Source organism: Salvelinus alpinus, chromosome 5 (genome assembly GCF_045679555.1).
Source record: "Salvelinus alpinus chromosome 5, SLU_Salpinus.1, whole genome shotgun sequence".
NCBI lineage: Eukaryota > Metazoa > Chordata > Actinopteri > Salmoniformes > Salmonidae > Salvelinus > Salvelinus alpinus.
In genome coordinates, this window is record NC_092090.1 from 94,491,172 (window position 1) to 94,510,690 (window position 19,519).

The 19,519-nt window shown below is 43.4% G+C and overlaps 2 protein-coding genes across 3 annotated transcripts in view; both read right to left on the reverse strand.

Annotated features, from left to right (window-relative positions):
- Window positions 1-1,476: 1,476 nt before the first annotated feature.
- On the reverse strand, window positions 1,477-15,209 carry LOC139577259 (kinetochore protein NDC80 homolog). Its single transcript, XM_071404249.1, has 17 exons — window positions 15,073-15,209; window positions 11,624-11,719; window positions 11,440-11,520; window positions 11,075-11,201; window positions 10,672-10,844; window positions 10,169-10,271; window positions 9,640-9,729; window positions 9,464-9,557; window positions 9,248-9,348; window positions 7,707-7,851; window positions 7,201-7,406; window positions 6,894-7,046; window positions 6,714-6,803; window positions 6,531-6,623; window positions 3,928-4,058; window positions 3,317-3,419; window positions 1,477-3,142 (listed from the first exon to the last, which is right to left on the reverse strand). Exons 1-17 carry the CDS (start codon window positions 15,078-15,080, stop codon window positions 3,014-3,016), a joined length of 1,923 nt encoding a protein of 640 aa, XP_071260350.1. The 5' UTR covers window positions 15,081-15,209; the 3' UTR covers window positions 1,477-3,013.
- Window positions 15,210-15,346: 137 nt separating this feature from the next.
- The window catches only part of nipbla (NIPBL cohesin loading factor a), a 49,108-nt gene continuing 44,935 nt past the window's right edge, over window positions 15,347-19,519 (reverse strand). For both annotated transcript variants that reach the window (XM_071404247.1, XM_071404248.1), the window contains 4 exons: window positions 18,669-19,039; window positions 18,158-18,332; window positions 17,749-17,934; window positions 15,347-16,266 (listed from right to left, as the gene is read on the reverse strand). In XM_071404247.1, coding sequence (XP_071260348.1) covers window positions 15,913-16,266; window positions 17,749-17,934; window positions 18,158-18,332; window positions 18,669-19,039 — 1,086 coding nt within the window. In that variant the 3' untranslated portion in view covers window positions 15,347-15,912. The remainder of the gene's footprint in view (window positions 16,267-17,748; window positions 17,935-18,157; window positions 18,333-18,668; window positions 19,040-19,519) is intronic.

Below are 19,519 nucleotides of genomic sequence, written 5' to 3' on the forward strand. Positions count from 1 at the left end.
GACTCAAGTAAAGTGTGTCACCCAGTAAAATACTACTTGAGTTAAAGTAATTGGTTTTAAATATACTATCAAAAGTAAGTATCAAAAGTAAATGTAATTGCTAAAATATACTTAAGTATCAAAAGTAAATGTAATTGCTAAAATATACTTAAGTATCAAAAGTAAATGTAATTGCTAAAATATACTTAAGTATCAAAAGTAAATGTAATTGCTAAAATATACTTAAGTATCAAAAGTAAAAGTATAAAGAATTTCAAATTCCTTACATAAAGCAATCCAGACTGCACCATGTTCTTTCTTTCTTTTAGCTAGGGTCACACTCCAACCTCAGACATAAATTATTTACAAATGAAGCATGTGTGTTTAGTGAGTCCGACGGATTAGAGGCTGTAGGGATGACCGGGGATGTTCTTGATAAGTGCGTGAGTTGGACGAATTTCCTGTCCTGCCAAGCATTCAAAAGGTAACGATACATGTTGGTTGTCAGGGGAAATGTATGGAGTAAAATGTACATTACTTTCTTTTGGAATGTAGCGAAGTAGTACTTTAACGTATTTTTTACTTAAGTACTTGACACCACTGCAGACGTAAAGGATTGTACACACAGGACAGTCCTTAATCAAATTTGTAACATCAGTAACTCTCAAGCAGGAAGTTGGTTATGGAGTGATATTAGTGCCACCAACAATGGAATCTGAATTTACTACAACCCACTAGAATCCATAGTTAAGTGGAGTTGGAGGGCATTGGTCCTTGTTGCTGTAGTTTAATGAAGACTACAGCCAGGGACGGACTGGGACCAGAAATCGGCTTTGGCATTTCTAACACATTAGAGGAATATATACTGTATATATGTTTTTTAAAGAGTGCTCTGCTCAGAGGCATAGCTAACCGTCGTAATGGGGGCTTAACAGAATTGACTCATCAGTGGCGTGGTATTCTTGAGATGTCTGCAGACAATGATGAAATTACCACATGCAAAGGTATTACATTTACATTTAAGTCATTTAGCAGACGCTCTTATCCAGAGCGACTTACAAATTGGAAAGTTCATACATATTCATCCTGGTCCCCCCGTGGGGAATGAACCCACAACCCTGGTGTTGCAAGCGCCATGCTCTAACAACTGAGCCACACGGGACCACGTATCAGAGAGCAGGGTTGTATTCATTAGTGCACACCGTAGCAAAATGTTTTGAAAAAAATACAAATGTTGATTTCTAGGGAATACACCATATGTATAGGTCAGAGACCCAAAATAATAGTCCTGTTCCATTTCATTATGTGGTGCAGCCTAGGGTATGTCTATGACTGAGTATGCGAGTCTAAAAGGAAGTAAATGTATGTACAAACCAACAAAAACTATTTAGGCCGTAGTTTACATTGTATTGCATGGACTAGACACTGTTGTTATGAGTGGGTAACGTGTCTATATCTGAATAAGCATGACTGGCAAAAAACAAACAAACATGGAAATATTGGGGATACATATCTTTATTTAAAGCATCACAAACTGCAGCGAAAAACAAATAACCATAATATACACTACCGTTCAAAAGTTTGAGGTCACTTAGAAATGTCCTTGTTTTTGAAAGAAAAGCAAATTTTTGGTCCATTAAAATAACATAAATTGATCAGAAATAGTGTAGACATTGTTAATGTTGTAAATGACTGTTGTAGCTCCCAGAAATTGCCAAGAAACTGAAAATCTGGTACAACGCTGTGTACTACTCCCTTCACAGAACAGCACAAACTACCTCTAACCAGAATAGAAAGAGGAGTGGGAGGCCCCGGTGCACAACTGAGCAAGAGGATAAGTACATTAGTGTCTAGTTTGAGAAATAGATGCCTCACAAGTCCTCAACTGGCAGCTTCATTAAATTGTACCCGCAAAACACCAGTCTCAATGTCAACAGTAAAGAGGCGACTCCGGGATGCAAAGAAAAAGCCATATCTCAGACTGGCCAATAAAAAGAAAAGATTAAGATGGGCAAAAGAACCCAAACACTGGACAGAGGAAATCTGCCTAGAAGGCCAGCATCCGAGAGTCGCCTCTTCACTGTTGACGTTGAGACTGGAAGTGATGGTTGCAGATAATGGGCCTCTGTACGCCTATGTAGATATTCCATAAAATACCAACTGTTTCCAGCTACAATAGTCATTTACAACATTAACAATGTCTACACTGTATTTCTGATACATTTTATATTACTTGAAAATGGACCAAAAAAAAGAAGCTTTTCTTTCAAAAACAAGGAAATTTCTAAGTGACCCCAAACTTTTGAACGGTAGTGTATATTTGGCAGGTAGCTTAGTGGTTAGAGCGTTGGGCCAGTAACCGAAAGGTTGCTGGATCGAATCCACGAGCTGACAAGGTACAAATCTGTCGTTCTGCCCTGAAAAAGGCAGTTAACCCACTGTTCTCCAGTACGCTGTCATTGTAAAATAAAAATTTGTTCTTAACTGACTTTCCAAGTTAAATAAAGGTTCAATTTAAATTAAAAATATATTCAGCCAACCAGAAACTGCTGTACTGTAAATCTAGACTTACACTGCCCTCTAGGGGCTCAACAGATTAGAAACAAGACAACAATAAAATAGTTTACAAAAAAGGGTTAAACAGTACACCCATTATCTAACCCGGGGGTACTTGAACAAAGTAAAACTCCTATTTAAACATGTTTTCTACCAGCACCCAATACAGTCTTCTCATCTGGTCTCACAAGTTCCCAGTGCTTTAGAGCAGTGACCAGGGAAACTGCAGAAGATGGCGCGGCCCTTTGGAACTGATGTTATGCTCACTGTGGTCAGTAAAGACGTCACTTAGAAGAGAAGAAAAGCTGCACTCATCCCAACAGGAAAAACTGGTTGTCAATGATGTCATTTCAACTAGTTTCTGTTGTCACAACGTCACTAAACCATGTTTTGCCCGCTGGGATGGTTCCAATGGACTGAATGGAATAACCAGGTAAAGAGTTAGAGCTCATGTCAGCTTTTATAGTGAAGCACGAAACTACATGCTGTTTACTTTAGCGATGAAGCCCTCCATAATGTCCTTCATCTTCTGAATGTCCACCTCGTCCTCCCGGAAGGCGTCCGTGTACACCCTGTCTACTCGCTTGTGTTGATCCTCTAAGAATTTCTGGAAATGATCACAATGTGACATTCAGGCTCAGAAAGACAGTCATTGTCAAATCAAGTTATTGTAAAAGGGAATATCAAGGCAAGGAATAAAATAAATATTCAAATAAAGGCGAGAAGTGCACGAAGTCAGTGGCTTTGTGAACGACAGGTTAGGGGCAAGATGGAGACTGACCTCTACAATGGACAGGTGGTTGGCAGCCGTGGTTAACACACTGGCAAGGTTGTTAACCACAGTCCGCCGCTCCTCATTGGTTTCTTGCAGGACAAGATGGTACCTGTGGAGTAGAAAGACAAATACTGTGGTGGGGGGTGTATTTTTAGATATGAACAATGAAAACAAACTTCATGTGGTTGTTAAATAATTGTAAAGCCCAGAACATACCTTAAACAAATAAAGTAGCATTGTTCGGGAAAGAACGGCTCATAGGGCAGGAGCATATCTCCTGTTTCTGTAGCGTGAGGCAGCTTGACCCCCTGGACAGGACGCTAGTCTAACCCTTGTATCTCTGCACATTTGTAAATATGGTATTGGAACTGACCCTGTATATAAACAGTAGCTTATTTACTGTCTCATGTTATTCATGTTTCTATTTCTCGTGTGTTTTTTCCCTACTTTACATTAGTATAATATTTTACTACTGATATTGATTACTGCAATGTCAGTCAGGAAAGAAAGGCATTTCACTGTAGTTGTGCCCGTGACAATAAAACTTGAAACTAAGCCCTGTTGCTCTCACCATTGTGATTTGGTCCAAAATAATTGGTAGGAGGAGCACTACTCACTGTTGCTGTGCAGCTTTCAGCTGCTCCACAGACTCGTCATAGCCCAGGGTCACCTTCTTCTCCAGCAGCTTGCGGTGGGTCTCCACAGACTCCATCTCAGCAGACCACTTCTGCTCCTCATGGGCAATGTCCTAAACACACACACACACACACACACACACACACACACACACACACACACACACACACACACACACACACACACACACACACACACACACACACACACACACACACACACACACACACACACACACACACACACACACACACACACACACACACACACACAGAGAGGGATGTCATTTTTCTAAATGATAAAAAACACAATTTAACCACAGATGTGGATACAATACATTTAAAATAAATGGCTTCATCAATAAGTGCATCGATGACGTAGTCCCCACAGTGACCATACGTACATACCCCAACCAGAAACAATGGCAGCATCCGCACTGAGCTAAAGGCTAGAGCTGCCGCTTTCAAGGAGCGGGACTCTTAACCTGGAAACTTTTAAGAAATCCCGCTATGCCCTCAGACTAAACATCAAACAGGCAAAGCGGCAATACAAGCTCGAGTCTTACTACACCGGCTCTGACGCTCGTCGGATGTGGCAGGGCCAGCAAACCATTACAGACTACAAAGGGAAGCACAGCCGAGAGCTGCCCAGTGACATGAGCCTACCAGGCGAGCTAAACTACTTCTATGCTCGCTTCGAGGCAAATAATACTGAAACATGCATCAGAGCACCAGCTGTACCAGAAGACAGTGTGATCACACTCTCCGCAGCCGATGTGAGTAAGACCCTTAGACAGGTCAACATTCACAAGGCCGCAGGGCCAGACGGATTACCAGGACGTGTACTGCAAGCATGCGCTGACCAACTACATTTTCAACCTCTCCCTGTCCGAGTCTGTAATACCAACATGTTTTAAGCAGACCACCATAGTGCCTGTGCCAAAGAACACTATGGTAAACCTGCCTAAATGACTACCGACCCATAGCACTCACGACTGTAGCCATGTGCTTTGAAAGGCTGGTCATGGCTCAAGTCAAAACCATCATCCCAGAAACGCTAGACCCACTCCAATTTGCATACCGCCCCAACAGATCCACAGATGATGCAATCCCTATTGCACTCCACACTGCCCTTTCCAACCTGGACAAAAGGAACACCTATGTGAGAATGATATTCATTGACTACAGCTCAGCATTCGACACCATAGTGCCCTCAAAGCTCATCAATAAGCTAAGGACTCTGGGACTAAACACCTCCCTCTGCAACTGGATCCTGGACTTCCTGACGGGCCACCCTCAGGTGGTAAGGGTAGGTAACAACACATCCGCCACGCTGATCTTCAACACAGGGGCCCCTCAGGGGTGCGTGCTCAGCCCCCTCCTGTACTCCCTGTTCACTCATGACTGCACAGCCAGGCACGACTCCAACACCATCATTACATTTGCCAATAACACAACAGTGGCAGGCCTGATCAACGACGAGAGCCTAGAGGGAGGAGGTCAGAGACCTGGCCGTGTGGTGCCAGGACAACAACCTCTCCCTCAACGTGATCAAGACAAAGGAGATGATTGTGGACTACAGGAAAAGGAGGACCGAGCACGCCCACATTCTCATCGACGGGGCTGCAGTGGAGCAGGTTGAGAGCATCAAGTACCTTGGTGTCCACATCACCAACAAACTAACATGGTCCAACCACACCATGACAGTAGTGAAGCGGGCACGACAAAACCTATTCCCCTTCAGGAGAGTGAAAAGATTTGGCATGGGTCCTCAGATCCTCAAAAGGTTCTACAGCTGCACCATCGAGAGCATCCTGACTGGTTGCATCACTCCCTGGTATGGCAACTGCTCGGCTTCCGACCACAAGGCACTACAGAGGGTAGTGCAAACGGCCCAGTACATCACTGGGGCCAAGCTTCCTGCCATCCAGGACCTCTATACCAGGCGGTGTCAGAGGAAGGCCCTGAAAATTGTCAAAGACTCCAGCCATCCTAGTCATAGACTGTTCTCTCTGCTACCACACGGCAAGCAGTACCGGAGCGCCAAGTCTAGGTCCAAGAGGGTTCTAAACAGCTTCTACCCCCAAGTCATAAGACTCCTGAACATCTAGTCAAATGGCTACACAGACTATTCACATTAAATAACTCTACATACATGTACATACTACCTCAACTAACCGGTGACCCCGCACATTGACTCTGTACCGGCACCCCCCTGTAAATATATTGATATTTTTTACTGCTCCTCTTAATTACTTTTATCTCTTATTCTTATCTGGATTTTTTGAAACTGCACTGTCGGTTAGGGGCTCGTAAGTAAGCATTTCACTGTAAGGACTACAACGGTTGTATTCGGCGCATCTGACTAATACAATATGATTTGAGGAGAACAAGAAAAGTTGTTTCCATTATGGTCCTTATAAGACAATGAGCTGTCTAGGAAAACCTTGGATTGACCAATGATGACACCAATGATTCACTTTGTCACGCCTTCCTGACCAATAAATGACTAGACTGTAACATTATTTCAGAGGGGTTTCTGTACACAATATTCAAACACTTGTAATATTGAAATTACAACGCACCTGCATGTCTTGTTCGAGCTTCTCGTCGAGCCTACGGATTTGCTCTCTCAGGTGTTTCAAGTCATTCGCTTTATCTGAAATATTGGAATTCACCTGAAAGAGAAAAAGATCCATGCTCAAATGTATTTTTAAATGGGACAAAACCTTCGTACTTCTAAGAAACACAGTGAAATGTCTCGGTACCTGTTCTATGGACTCCTCCAGGCTTAGTTTCATGTCTGTCAGTCGACTACACTCCTCGTCCACATCAGTGATCAGTTTCCTCAGTAGTTGCTGTAGAGAATAAGCCACAGAATTAGGTCCAGATACAACACACACCTGTTGTAATAAAGCGATTGTTCGATGAGAACTAAATCGACATACTTGAATCTGTGTTCTGCATTGAACCATGGTGGACGGTCCGTATTCTGTGGAGGTCCTGATCTCAAAGTCGTGGCCGCACGCGTTTTCGGCAGACACAGGGATGAGCTTCAGTTTGCGGGCAAGCTTGTGGTACTCGGCCAGCTTCACTTCGGCCTAAATCATTAGCAGTGGTTAAGACTGAGAAGACGGTTCAGCACTGGCTCATAGCTAGCTAGTCATCAAAAAAATAAAATACTTATTGAACCTTTGTTTACCAGACAGATGAGTATAGAATGCAGACGTATCAGGCCAGCACCCTATTCCTTACCGTCTCCTTGGCCTTGGCCAGAGCAATCTCCTCGTTCCACATGTGCTGCTCGGCCTGCTCCAGGCTCTTGCTCAGGCTGTTGATGGTCTGCTGCAGCTCCCTCTTCTCCCAGTTGATCCTCTCAATGTCTGCCGGAGTGAACTTCTGGGTGGACAAGATGTGTTGGAGCCGGGACTCCTCCTGTTTTAGGGTCTCCACTTGCAGTCCTACACAGGACAAAAAAGGGCAGCGGGGGGGGGGGGGGGGGGGGGTGTTAACGTTTCAGGATTTCCAGGAGAGTAGCAATTTTTAAAAAGGTATATTTTAATGGATTTTGTTTAATGGATTTTGTTTTGTTTAAACAGGGAATGAGAGGATGAAGTGGGGACAGATAGAGAAATGATGTGTCAAAGGGTAGTAGACCACATATACAGACACTGTATCAAGAGAAGTGTCCTGGAGGCTGCATCAATACCGCAAGACCAGCCAAGCCACGAGAGTAGCAATGTTTGGTCATGGTTTTTTACCCGATGCTTCCAGCTCCTCAGCCAATCCAGAGGCTTTGTTCTCCAGGTTGGCTTTGAAAGACTCCAGGTTACTGCGATAACTCTGCAGCTTCTGCAGGTCTGTCTGAAGTTTGACTTTCTCCGTTCTTTTGACCATCAATCGGTCCTGCTCCAAAGTGAATAAAATGGTTACAAATACAGTGAATCAAATGGCTCTGTTCAAACGTAATTGGCACTTTTACGGCTCATCGACTGCTTAAACTAGGTGAGATGTGTACAATATTCAGTCGCAGTACATGGAAAAATCTATAAATACAGTGCATTCGGAAAGTATTCAGACCACTTGACTTTTGCCACATTTGTTACATTCAAAAATAATTTAAATTGTGTTTTTCCCCCCTCATCAATCTGCACACAATACCCCGTAATGACAAAGCAAACACGTTTTTATCAATTATAGCAAATTTTTGCAAAATAAAAAACTGAAATATCACATTTACATAAGTATTCAGACCCTTTTCTCAGTACTTTGTTGACGCACCTTTGGCAGTGATTACAGCCTCGAGTCTTCTTGGGTACGACGCTACAAGCTTGGCACACCTCTATTTGGGTAGTTTCTCCTATTCTTCTCTGTAGATCATCTCAAGCTCTGTCAGGTTGGATGGGGAGCATCACAGCACAGCTATTTTCAGGTCTCTCCAGAGATGTTCTATCGGGTTCAAGTCCGGGCTCTGTCTGGGCCACTCAATATTCAGAGACTTGTTGCCCGAAGCCACTCCTGCGTTGCCTTGGCTGAGCGCTTGTTGTCCTGTTGGAAGGTGAACCTTCGTCCCAGTCTGAGGTCCTGAGCAGGTTTTCAGCAAGGATCTCTGAGTACTTTGCTCCGTTCATCTTTCCCTCGATCCTGACTAGTCTCCCAGTCCCTGCCGCTGAAAAACATCCCCACAGCATGATGCTGCCATCCCCATGCTTCACCGTAGTGATAGTGCCAGGTTTCCTCCAGACGTGACGCTTGGCATTCAGGGCAAAGATTTCAGATCTTGGTTTCATCAGACCAGAGAGTCTTGTTTCTCATGGTCAGAGTCATTTAGGTGCCGTTTGGAAAACTCCAAGCGGGCTGTCGTGCCTTTTACTGAGGAGTGGCTTCCATCTGGCCACTCTACCATAAAGGCCTGATTGGTGGAGTGCTGCAGAGATGAGTGTTCTTCTGGAAGGTTCACCCATCTCCAAAGAAGAACTCTGGACCAAGGCCCTTCTCCCCCGATTGCTCAGTTTGGCCGGGCAGCCAGCTCGAGTCTTTGTGTCTTCCATTTAAGAATGATGGAAGCCACTGTGCACTTGGGGACCTTCAATGCTGCAGACATTTTTTGGTACGCTTCTCCAGATCTGTGCCTCGACACACCATCTTAGTCATTATGGGGTATTGTGTGTAAGTCGATGAGAGAAAAGATTTTATACAATTGAGAATTAGGCTGTAACATAACAAAATGTGGAACAAGTCAAGGTGTCTGAATATTTTGCGAATGCACTGTATATACAGTCCTCAGATTCAAAAGACTAACCGTTTGGCTTTCTTTCTCCAGTCGCTCAACCTCATCACTCAGCATCCTGTACTTCTCCTCCATGGACGCGAGAAGCCCTTCGTCAACGTTGTAAAGTCTCTCTGTAGATACAAGTTGACGTTTTATGCGCTTGTTGCTGGTTATTTGTATATGTTCATTCGGAAGGAAAAGGCACAACTCACAATTAAAAACAATGAGTTTGTCATCACTGCTTACTTAGTTTAGCAAGATAATCTGCATCCTCTTCATCAAACGTATCTGCTCCTTGCATGAACTTGTTGTAGGTTTCAGCAGTGTAGTCCAGAAAGAGCTAGAAACGGAGGGGAGCGTGCAGGATCAAATAGAGGCCTAACATCCTAAATGGTTTTGTTGTGAGTAAGTTGGCTCTGTACCTTGTTGAACTCAACCCCGTCCTCAATCTCAGTGCTTCCGTCAGAGAAATCAGCAAAGAGCAGGTCCTGATCACTCATACTGCAAAAGATCTGCAAAACAACCAGAACAAATTCAAGGAAAATAAATTCAAGGAAACATACAGTATTATACAGAGCCACGATTGCATGAAACTACCGTCCATCTTATATGGCGCAAGTGAACAACAAACCTGGTTTCAAAAAAACGAATAAAGTAACTTCACGGCACAAGGCCTCTGCCCCATGTGACCTAACTTTTTGGTTCATGTATTGACAAGTTTAACTAATAGATGCACACACAATACATGTTAATGTTTTTAAATATGTAAATTGTAAAGGATTTCGTTATGTCGAAGTGCAGTAAGACTAGCAGTCGCCATTGGCGTCGGCTAATGGGGATCCTTATAAAAAATGTTTTTATAAATCTCTCATTATTCAAACCTTCATTTAGACAGTTGATATTATTAATGAGTTTAGAGATTAGGGAGTATTCTACTGTACTAATACACACCTTCACAGTATCGATGAGCCAGACAACAGCCCCCAAGACCTGTGGCCACGTATGTGGTGCCCCCACAGAGTACATGGAACTTTTGGAGAGAACAAATGGATACCTGCCATCAGAAATATACAGTCAGTATCCTAGAAAGAGGAACAGGCTAGCGTACAAAAAAACAGCAAATGATCACATCGGAGTCCCAAATAGCACCATATTCTCTATATAGGGCACTACCTTTGACCAGGGCCCACAGTGATGCCATTTGGGATACAGACCATTTTTAACATGTATGGCAGAATGAGCTCATTGTTTACAAATTTAAATGTAACCTTTATTTATCTAGGCAAGTCAGTTAAGAACAAATTCTTATTTACAATGACGGCCTACCGGGGAACAGTGGGTTAACTGCCTTGTTCAGGGGCAGAACGACAGATGTTTTTTTTTTACCTTGTCAGCTCGGGGATTCGATGCAGCAACCTTTCGATTACTGGCCCAACACTCTAACCACTATTTACCCCAAGTCTTTGAGAATCCTGGGGACCTCTTCCTCCACTTTGGAGGTGGGCATCTGGAAGGTGGGGTCCAGGAGGCAGTAGATGAACTCAAAGATCTTTAGGAACTCCTTGGTGGAGGGCGACTGGAGAGACTTGACTGACATTGAACCCGGAAAGCCCTTCTCTGACAGAAACTAGAGGAGAACGAGGGAAATTATGTGTCTTTGTGAAAGAGTGCTGATCTAGGACCAGACCCCCCCCCCCAGTTCATAGAATCTTATTCATGAGGATGTAAAAGTGACAACTGATCCTAGAGCAGCACTCCTACCTTGAGATACTTTATAAATATTCAGGCCGGTCTTGAAAGACTTAAAAGTTCAGTGAGATTCTGTTTTAGAAATCTGTGTATATTAGGACTCCATACCTCACACAACTGTCTGATGCACTGCTGAACATAGGCCTTATCGTGTAAGGGACGGGGATCCTTCATCTTCTCTGCACCTCCAAAGGCACCAAAGGCGCTGTTACGAGCCATGCCAGCCCCACTGGTCCTGAAAAGAGTTCATCAGATTTTTAGCAATAAGGCCTGCATTGTGAACATGTCCAGAGCTACAATAAAAACATGTACTGTCAGAGGGACTCGGACTGGAGTTGGGAACCACTGAACTTGGCAGTGTGAAATGGCTCCCAAAAATATGGATTCACTAACAGGAATAGTCTTTGTCTCGCATGGTGACAGTGATAGAGAACTAGGTGTATAAAGGTATTTTCTGCAGTGTAGGGACTTACCGACTACCAAAAAAGCTGGTTCTTCTCTCGGATGTGACAGACTGGGGTTTAGGAATGTTCAACTTTCCGAAGGATTGTTTGCTGTGAACAAATATCAATATGCTCATTGTATTAGCAAATACATATCCCATATTTATGACAGGCAGTTAAAGCAACTTCCATTGACGTTGGTTTGAACACTAACCTCTGCGGTGTTGCATAAACCATGCTCATTCTGTTGCTTTCAACTCTTTGAGGGAGCTCAGAGAGCCTACTGCTGGATGCTCGGTTCATCCTGGATCTGGTGAAAGAATGAAGACATAGCCAGCTAAATACATGTAGGCTATACATGGATAGCCAGGTCAGTTAATGTTTAAATAGGATAGCAAATGTTTCCCAAACCAGTCAGCTAACTGCAAATGCCTTCATATGAACAATGAAAGATGGGCATACTAGCAGGAAGTGGGGGTCGCTTACTAGGGAGACATAGTCCCGGATTGTGCGGGACAGTCAGGCATTTTGGCCCTTTGTCCCGCAACCAAACATTAATGTCCTATTCATATCAAATCCACGATAATTGAGAATTTCAATCAGCATTTTTCTACAGCTGGCCATGCTTTCCACCTGGCTAACCCTGCACCCCCCCTGCACAAGGTCCTAAACGATATCATAACAGCCATCGGTAAGAGAGGGCCTGTTTGTCCCTGTCTGGGGGTATCATCGGATGGGGCCACTGTCTCCTGACCCCTCCTGTCTCAGCCTCCATTATTTATGCTGCAGTAGTTTATGTGTCGGGGGGCTAGGGTCAGTCTGTTATATCTGGAGTATTTCTCCTGTCTTATCCGGTGTTCTATGTGAATTTAAGTATACTCTCTCTAATTCTCTCTTTCTTTCTTTCTCTCTCTCGGAGGACCTGAGCCCTAGGACCATGCCTCAAGACTACCTGGCATGATGACTCCTTGCTGTCCCCAGTCCACCTGGCCGTGCTGCTGCTCCAGTTTCAACTGTTCTGCCTGCGGCTATGGAACCCTGACCTGTTCACCGGACGTGCCACCTGTCCCAGACCTGCTGTTTTCGACTCTCTAGAGACAGCAGGAGCGGTAGAGATACTCTCAATGATCGGCTATGAAAACCCAACTGAGATTTACTCCTGAGGTGCTGATCTGTTGCACCCTCGACAACTACTGTGATTAGAATTTTTTGACCATGCTGGTCATTTATGAACATTTGAACATCTTGGCCATGTTCTGTTATAATCTCCATCCGGCACAGCCAGAAGAGGACTGGCCACCCCTCATAGCTTGGTTCCTCTCTAGGTTTCTTCCCAGGTTTTGTCCTTTTTAGGGAGTTTTTCCGAGCCACCGTGCTTCTACACCTGCATTGCTTGCTGTTTGGGTTTTAGGCTGGGTTTCTGTACAGGACTTTGAGATATCAGCTGATGTAAGAAGGGCTATATAAATAAATTTGATTTGACAATACTGTGCAGCTGTATTCATCGACCTGGCCAAGGCTTTCGACTCCGTCAATCACCACATTCTTATCGGCAGACTCATCAGCCTTGGTTTCTCAAATGACTGCCTCGCCTGGTTCACCAACTACTTCTCAGACAGAGTTCAGTGTGTCAAATCAGTGGGCCTGTTGTCCGGACCTCTGGCAGTCTCTATGGGGGTGCCACAGGGTTCAATTCTCGGGCCGACTCTCTTCTCTGTACACATCAATGATGTCGCTCTTGCTGCTGGTGATTCTCTGATCCACCTCTACGCAGACGACACCATTCTGTATACTTTGGACACTGTGTTAACTAACCTCCAGACGAGCTTCAATGCCATACAACTCTTCTTCCGTGGCCTCCAACTGCTCTTAAATGCAAGTAAAACCAAATGCATGCTCTTCAACCGATCGCTGCCCACACCTGCCCGCCCGTTCAGCATCACTACTCTGGACGGTTCTGACTTAGGTATTTGTAGTTGTCCACATATTCAGGTGTCTGGTTAGACTGTAAACTCTCCTTCCAGACTCACATTAAGCATCTTCAATCCAAAATGAAATCTAGAAAAGGCTTCCTATTTTGAAACAAAGCATCCTTCACTCATGCTGCCAAACATACCCTCGTAAAACTGACCATCCTACCGATCCGTGACTTCGGCGATGTCATTTACAAAATAGCCAACACTCTACTCAGCAAATTGGATGCAGTCTATCACAGTGCCATCCGTTTTGGCACCAAAGCCCCATATACTACGACCTGTATGCTCTCGTTGGCTGGCCCTCGCTTCATATTCGTCGCCAAACCCACTGGCTCCAGGTCATCTATCTCTGCTAGGTAAAGCCCCGCATTATCTCAGCTCACTGGTCATCATAGCAGCACCCACCCGTAGCTCGCGCTCCAGCAGGTATATTTCACTGGTCACCCCCAAAGCCAATTCCTCCTTTCCTTCCAGTTCTCTGCTGCCAATGACTGGAACGAACTGCAAAAATCACCGAAGCTGGAGACTATTGTCTCCCTCACTAACTTTAAGCACCAGCTGTCAGAGCAGCTCACAGATCACTGCACCTGTACATAGCTCATCTGTAAAAAGCCCATCCAACTATCCCATCCCCATACTGTTATTTATTTTGCGCCTTTGCACCCTAGTATCTCTACTTGCACATTCATCTTCTGCACATCTATCACTCCAATGTTTAATTGCTATATTGTAACTATTTCGCCACTATGGCCTATTTATTGCCTTACCTCCCTCATTTGCACACACTGTATATATACTTTCTCTATTGTATTATTGACTGTATGTTTGTTTATTCCATGTGTCACTCTGTGTTGTTGTTTATGTCGCACTGCTTTGCCTTATCTTAGCCAGGTTGCAGTTGTAAATGAGAACTTGTTCTCAACTAGCCTACCTTGTTAAAGGTTACATATTAACTGTAACTCAGTTAAATCTTTGCAAGTTTTGTTCAGTATAGTTTAACACTATCTGCTCAAGAAGCAGTAATTCAAGAAAATACAAATTCTCATGAAACTGAGATCAAATGACAAGCATGCAGACGCAGTTTGGACATTCCGCTGCTAAAATGTGAATAATCATCATTCACGCTTGACAGTGATACAATGGCCTATTTTTTTTAATTTAAATTAGATAACAATATCCGTGTTTAAGACAACTTGGTGTATTACATAGTTATTTAATACTGCATTGTTGGTGTTAGAGCTTACAATAAAGGCATTTCACTGTACTTGTGCATGTGACATTAAAACTTGAAAACTACACTGTCCCGCAAAATCCTCCTGTTGTCTCGCATTTGGGTATTTTTAATGTGGTCACCCTACCGTTACCCCTAACGTTCTCAAAAACTTAAAGCAACATCTGTCGATATTCGTGGGGCAAATGTACACCATGTTACTTTCACATGCAAATACTTAATTTATTTCCTGTGATATAACGTTAGCTAGCTATATTTTTTCAACGAATGACATTCCACTGGCGAAATATACAATTAACGTACTTACTAGACTTGTAAAGCATAAGCTAATTTAGCAAACTAGCTAACGTTAGCTAGGTAATCTGTCAGAATTCGCCTGAGGCATTACAAATAATTATTGCTAGCTATAAATTAGATGCAACAACCTATTGAGACGCATTTCAAATAAATACGTACCTTTCCATTTTCTATAAAAGTAAAATAATCCGTTTAGAAAATGTTGCTTCCTCGTAGGTGGTTAACGAGTCAAAAAATCCGCCAAAAACTCTAAACACAACGGACACTAGTGACGACATGACTTTCGACGGAAAGCGCAATGGGTCAGATGGGACTTGCGTTCAAGTTCAAAGCGATTTGCTACGTTTTAAGGGTTCCAAGCGGCACACAATAAATGAGCATACGTTTCGTTTTCAAACAATTAAATAAGTATTTAACACTTTAACAAGACAAGTGACAAAGAGAAGTAGAAAATTTATTGCAGTATTTGTTCCACCATAAGGACTAGGATCCCATTGTTCTCTTACAACTAGGGTGACCTTATACAACAAAATCTACCTTTACAAAATATCATCCTGCAAGTAGCCCACAGATACTGCATGCGTGGCTTGAAATATAATAAATTATACCCAGAAGACTCTGCCATTTAACAGCATGGACAATTAAAAGTAAACAAAAATCAGATCTCAGAGAATATCTAAGCTAAAGAAAGCCACCGGGTACTAGTTTAAATTCAAAAAACACTTTAATAAGACCATCAAAAGGACTAATTTCCAACATTCACGTAAGATTTTATTCTATTTTTTTTTCCTTTACAGATGTTTTTTTCGGAGATATAAACATTTGTAGTTTTCTGTGTTAAACCTATAATACAGTGGGAGTAGAAATGAAACAACTAGGTTCTGCTGCACAACAGCGAAGGAGCCTCCAACAATGTTTTAGTAACATTCCCTCTGGTTTGGCGGTGGGTGGGTGGATGTGATCGTAGAAATAGGGGGTGTTGGTTCAATGCAGGGTTCATTAACTGGAAGTCCCCTCCTTGGCAGCGTACAGTGACCGTAAAGTCTGCGCCACTTTGTTACTCAGTTTGTGGTTACTGGTCAAGGCGATTTTTTTGTAAATGATGTCAGACTCCTTAATAGTGTCCACCCAAGGCACCGTTTTGCGTCCGTCCCGTTTCTTGGCGTCGGCCCAGGGGCCAGAGTAGGAGCCGGACATCCAGTGCACGCTGTAGCCTGTGCTGATCTTCTGGATGACCCGGGCGAGCTGCGGACGGTCCTTGTGCTTGGGGCAATGGATGGCGATGACGTCCATAGAGTCCACACTCTCGTTGAGGTTCCCGGGGTCCCCTGAACGTCTCGCCCGCCGAGAGGACTGAGGAGAGAAGAGGCGGTTACATTCGAGCTCTAGCCTGGGTACATACAGGAGTTTATTCGGGCTGGGTTACAGAGCTATAAATATTCATCTAGGGATTAAAGATACCAAATTCCAAGATTAGGCTATTAAACAGTATGCTTTAGTGCATCTTGGACGCTTTACAGTGCCTTCAGAAAGCATTCACACCCCTTGACTTTTTGCACATTTTGTTGTTACAAAGTGAGATTAAAATGAATTTAACCGTCTTTTGTCAACGATATATACCAAATACTCTGTTAAAGTAGAAGGAAAATTCTAACTTTTGTAAAACATTCATAAAAATAACACTAATATATCTTGATTAGATAAGTATTCAACCCAGAGTCAATACATGTTAGAATCACCTTTGGCAGCGATTACAGCTGTAAGTCTCTAAGAGCTTTCCACACCTGGATTGTGCAACATTTGCCCATTATTCTTTTCAGAATTCTTCAACCTCTGTCAAATTGGTTGTCGATCATTGCTAGACAACCATTTTCAGGTCTTGCCATAGATTTTCAAGCATATTTAAGTAAAAATTGTAACTAGGCCACTCAGGAACATTCACCGTCTTCTTGGTAAGCAACTCCAGTGTATATTTGGCCTTGTGTTTTAGGTTATTGTCCTGCTGAAAGGTGAATTAATCTCCCAGTGTCTGGTGGAAAGTAGACTAAACCAGGTTTTCCTCTAGGATATTGCCTGTGCTAGTAGCTCCATTCAGTTAATTTATCCTGAAAAACTCCCCATGGCCTTAACAATTACAAGCATAACCATGACATGATGCAGCCACCACCATCCTTGAAAATATGGAGAGTGGTCCTCAGTAATGAGTTGTATTGATTTGCCCCAAACATAACACTTTGTATTCAGCACATAAAGTTAATTTCTTTGCCACATTTTCTGCAGTATTACTTTAGTTCCTTGGTGCAAACACAATGAAAAATGTGTTATTGTGTGCAGGCTTCCTTCTTTTCACTCTCAATTAAGTTTGTATTGTGGAGTAACTACAATGTTGTTGATCCACTCTCAGTGTTGTCCTATCGCAGCCATTTAAACGAACTGTTCTAAACTCATGGTGAAACACCTGAGCATTTTCTTTCCTCTCCGGCAACCGAGTTTGGAAGGACGCCTGTATCTTTGTAGTGTAATTATTAACTTCACTATGCTCAAATGGTGTACTATTTAGGCTTGCCTTAACAAAGGGGTTGAATACTTATCGACTGAAAAACATTTCAGGTTTTCGCTTTTAATTTGTAAACATTTCTAAAAACGTATCACTTTGACATTATGGGGTATTGTGTGAAGGCCAGTGACAAAAAAAAAAATCTATTTACTCCATTTTAAATTCAAGCAGTAACAACGAAATGTGGAATAAGTCAAGTGGTGTGAATCCTTTCTGAAGGCACTGTATGTATTTAGTGGTAAAGGCTGGTAAAGGAAAAGCTCGGCTGTGGGTCTCACCCCAGGGTTTCTCTCATCTTCGTCACTCTCGTCATCCTCATCGTACTCTACTGGTGCAAGATGCCCGTGGCCGGCCCCTCCAAGCAGTGCGTTTATGGCTTTGTTCCGGATGTTGGTGCTGGCCTGTGCTGCCTCGCCCTCCTCGTCCTCCTCATCTGGGTCCAAGTGTTCCATCAGGGTTTTGAACTAGTGGGACAAGAGAGGCAGAGGATTATCGGGTCATTCCATGTGCACGTTTTTTTTGTAACATCCATCCACATTTTCTTCCGATTCATACATTTGTGCTACAAAAGTAGTGAAGACTTGAAAATGTTGAAAAGGGACCTGAAAATGACTAGCTACAAAGTAGAGGCAGTAGAACTCTGTCCGTAATTGGGACATGCAGGTGGTGCCAAAGCCTAACACTCACATCCAGGTACTGCTTGACTATCCTCGTCTTGATATCGTGAGTGAACACCACGTTGGCCCAGTTGTTGGACAGGAAGTCGATGGTCTGTCGGGGCTTGAAGTGGACGTTGGTCTTCCTGTTCACCGCCTTGTCGTACACTTTGGCCGACTCAGTCGGTGAGTACTTCTGGATTTTGCTGCAGACAAGGAGAAAGTGAGTCAGTTGTCCATTGTGCATTAATTATCTGAAGTCTATAGCCACATCAAATCAATCAAATGAGTGATCAAGGGGAGTTCAAAAGGGGTTTGTCATAGCCAGTTGACAATCAATTAATTTTTAAAGAGATTTTGCACTCAAAGATTGAGCATTTGAACCTGGGTTCAAATACTACTAAAAATAATTTGCTTTAGCCTAACAGGAGTATTTGAAAGGATTTAGAATAGTATTTGAACCCACATCTACCTATAAACCTTAGTAGGGATGTCATGTGTGAGGCACTTGTAATTGGTTTTATATGTTACGTTATATACACCTGTCTGAGAAGCTGTAAAGGTTCTTGAGGTGCTGTTTGAGCACGAGGAGCAGCAGGATGCCCTGCGAGGCATTGGCAAAGTCCAGGAGCGGCGTGGAGTTCTCAGGCAGTCGCCGCATCACCCGGTCCACATCTTCCACGTCCAGGTCTTCCAGGTCTAAATCCGACTCAGAGCTGGGTTCCTCCACAGCCACCGGCCTCTTGGACTTCTTAGGCCGCCGCACCACCTCATCATCATCATCAGGGTTTGAGTTTTCATCGCTCCCAGGGGAGTCACAGATCTCCTCGTCCTCCTCCCCGCCAGAGCCGTTCTTTGACTGGCGCTCCTTTTTAACTTTGGGCTCGCGGCGCCGCGGCTCCTTCAACAGAGACTGGGGAGAGAATGAGAGCAGGGAATCTGTCAGCAAATTGTCTATTTGTGTGAATTCTAAAATGGGTACTGTGTATGGGTACTGTGTGTGTGTGTGTGTGTGTGTGTGTGTGTGTGTGTGTGTGTGTGTGTGTGTGTGTGTGTGTGTGTGTGTGTGTGTGTGTCTTCACAAGTATATTTGATCATGTTAAGATGGGCTGGATACATTACATTAACAATGCTTTATCTGATAAAAACTAGGTAATTGCATCCGCCGTGGAGCCCAGTTTCATAATATTACCATATGTCCTAGCTGCCTGTCGTAGTTTTGAAGTAATCCCGAAAAAACAGGCCTTATTTTAGGGAATTTTTCACCCTCCCAGCTCCCATTAGTTCTATTGAGCAGCGTGGCACGAACTTGCCTTCCAAACATTCTATTAAACAATAAAAAACTAAACTACTCATGGAACAATGGTTGTCCCATTATTTCCTAACGGGAAAT

What these genes read in the sequence shown, in the direction of transcription:
- LOC139577259 (XM_071404249.1), bottom strand. An exon ending in ACCAGCTTTTTTGGTAGTCG is followed by an intron (nt 11,202 to 11,439) that starts GTAAGTCCCTAC and finishes AACTCTTTTCAG; the next exon opens with GACCAGTGGGGCTGGCATGG. An exon ending in AGATTATCTTGCTAAACTAA is followed by an intron (nt 9,349 to 9,463) that starts GTAAGCAGTGAT and finishes TTGTATCTACAG; the next exon opens with AGAGACTTTACAACGTTGAC.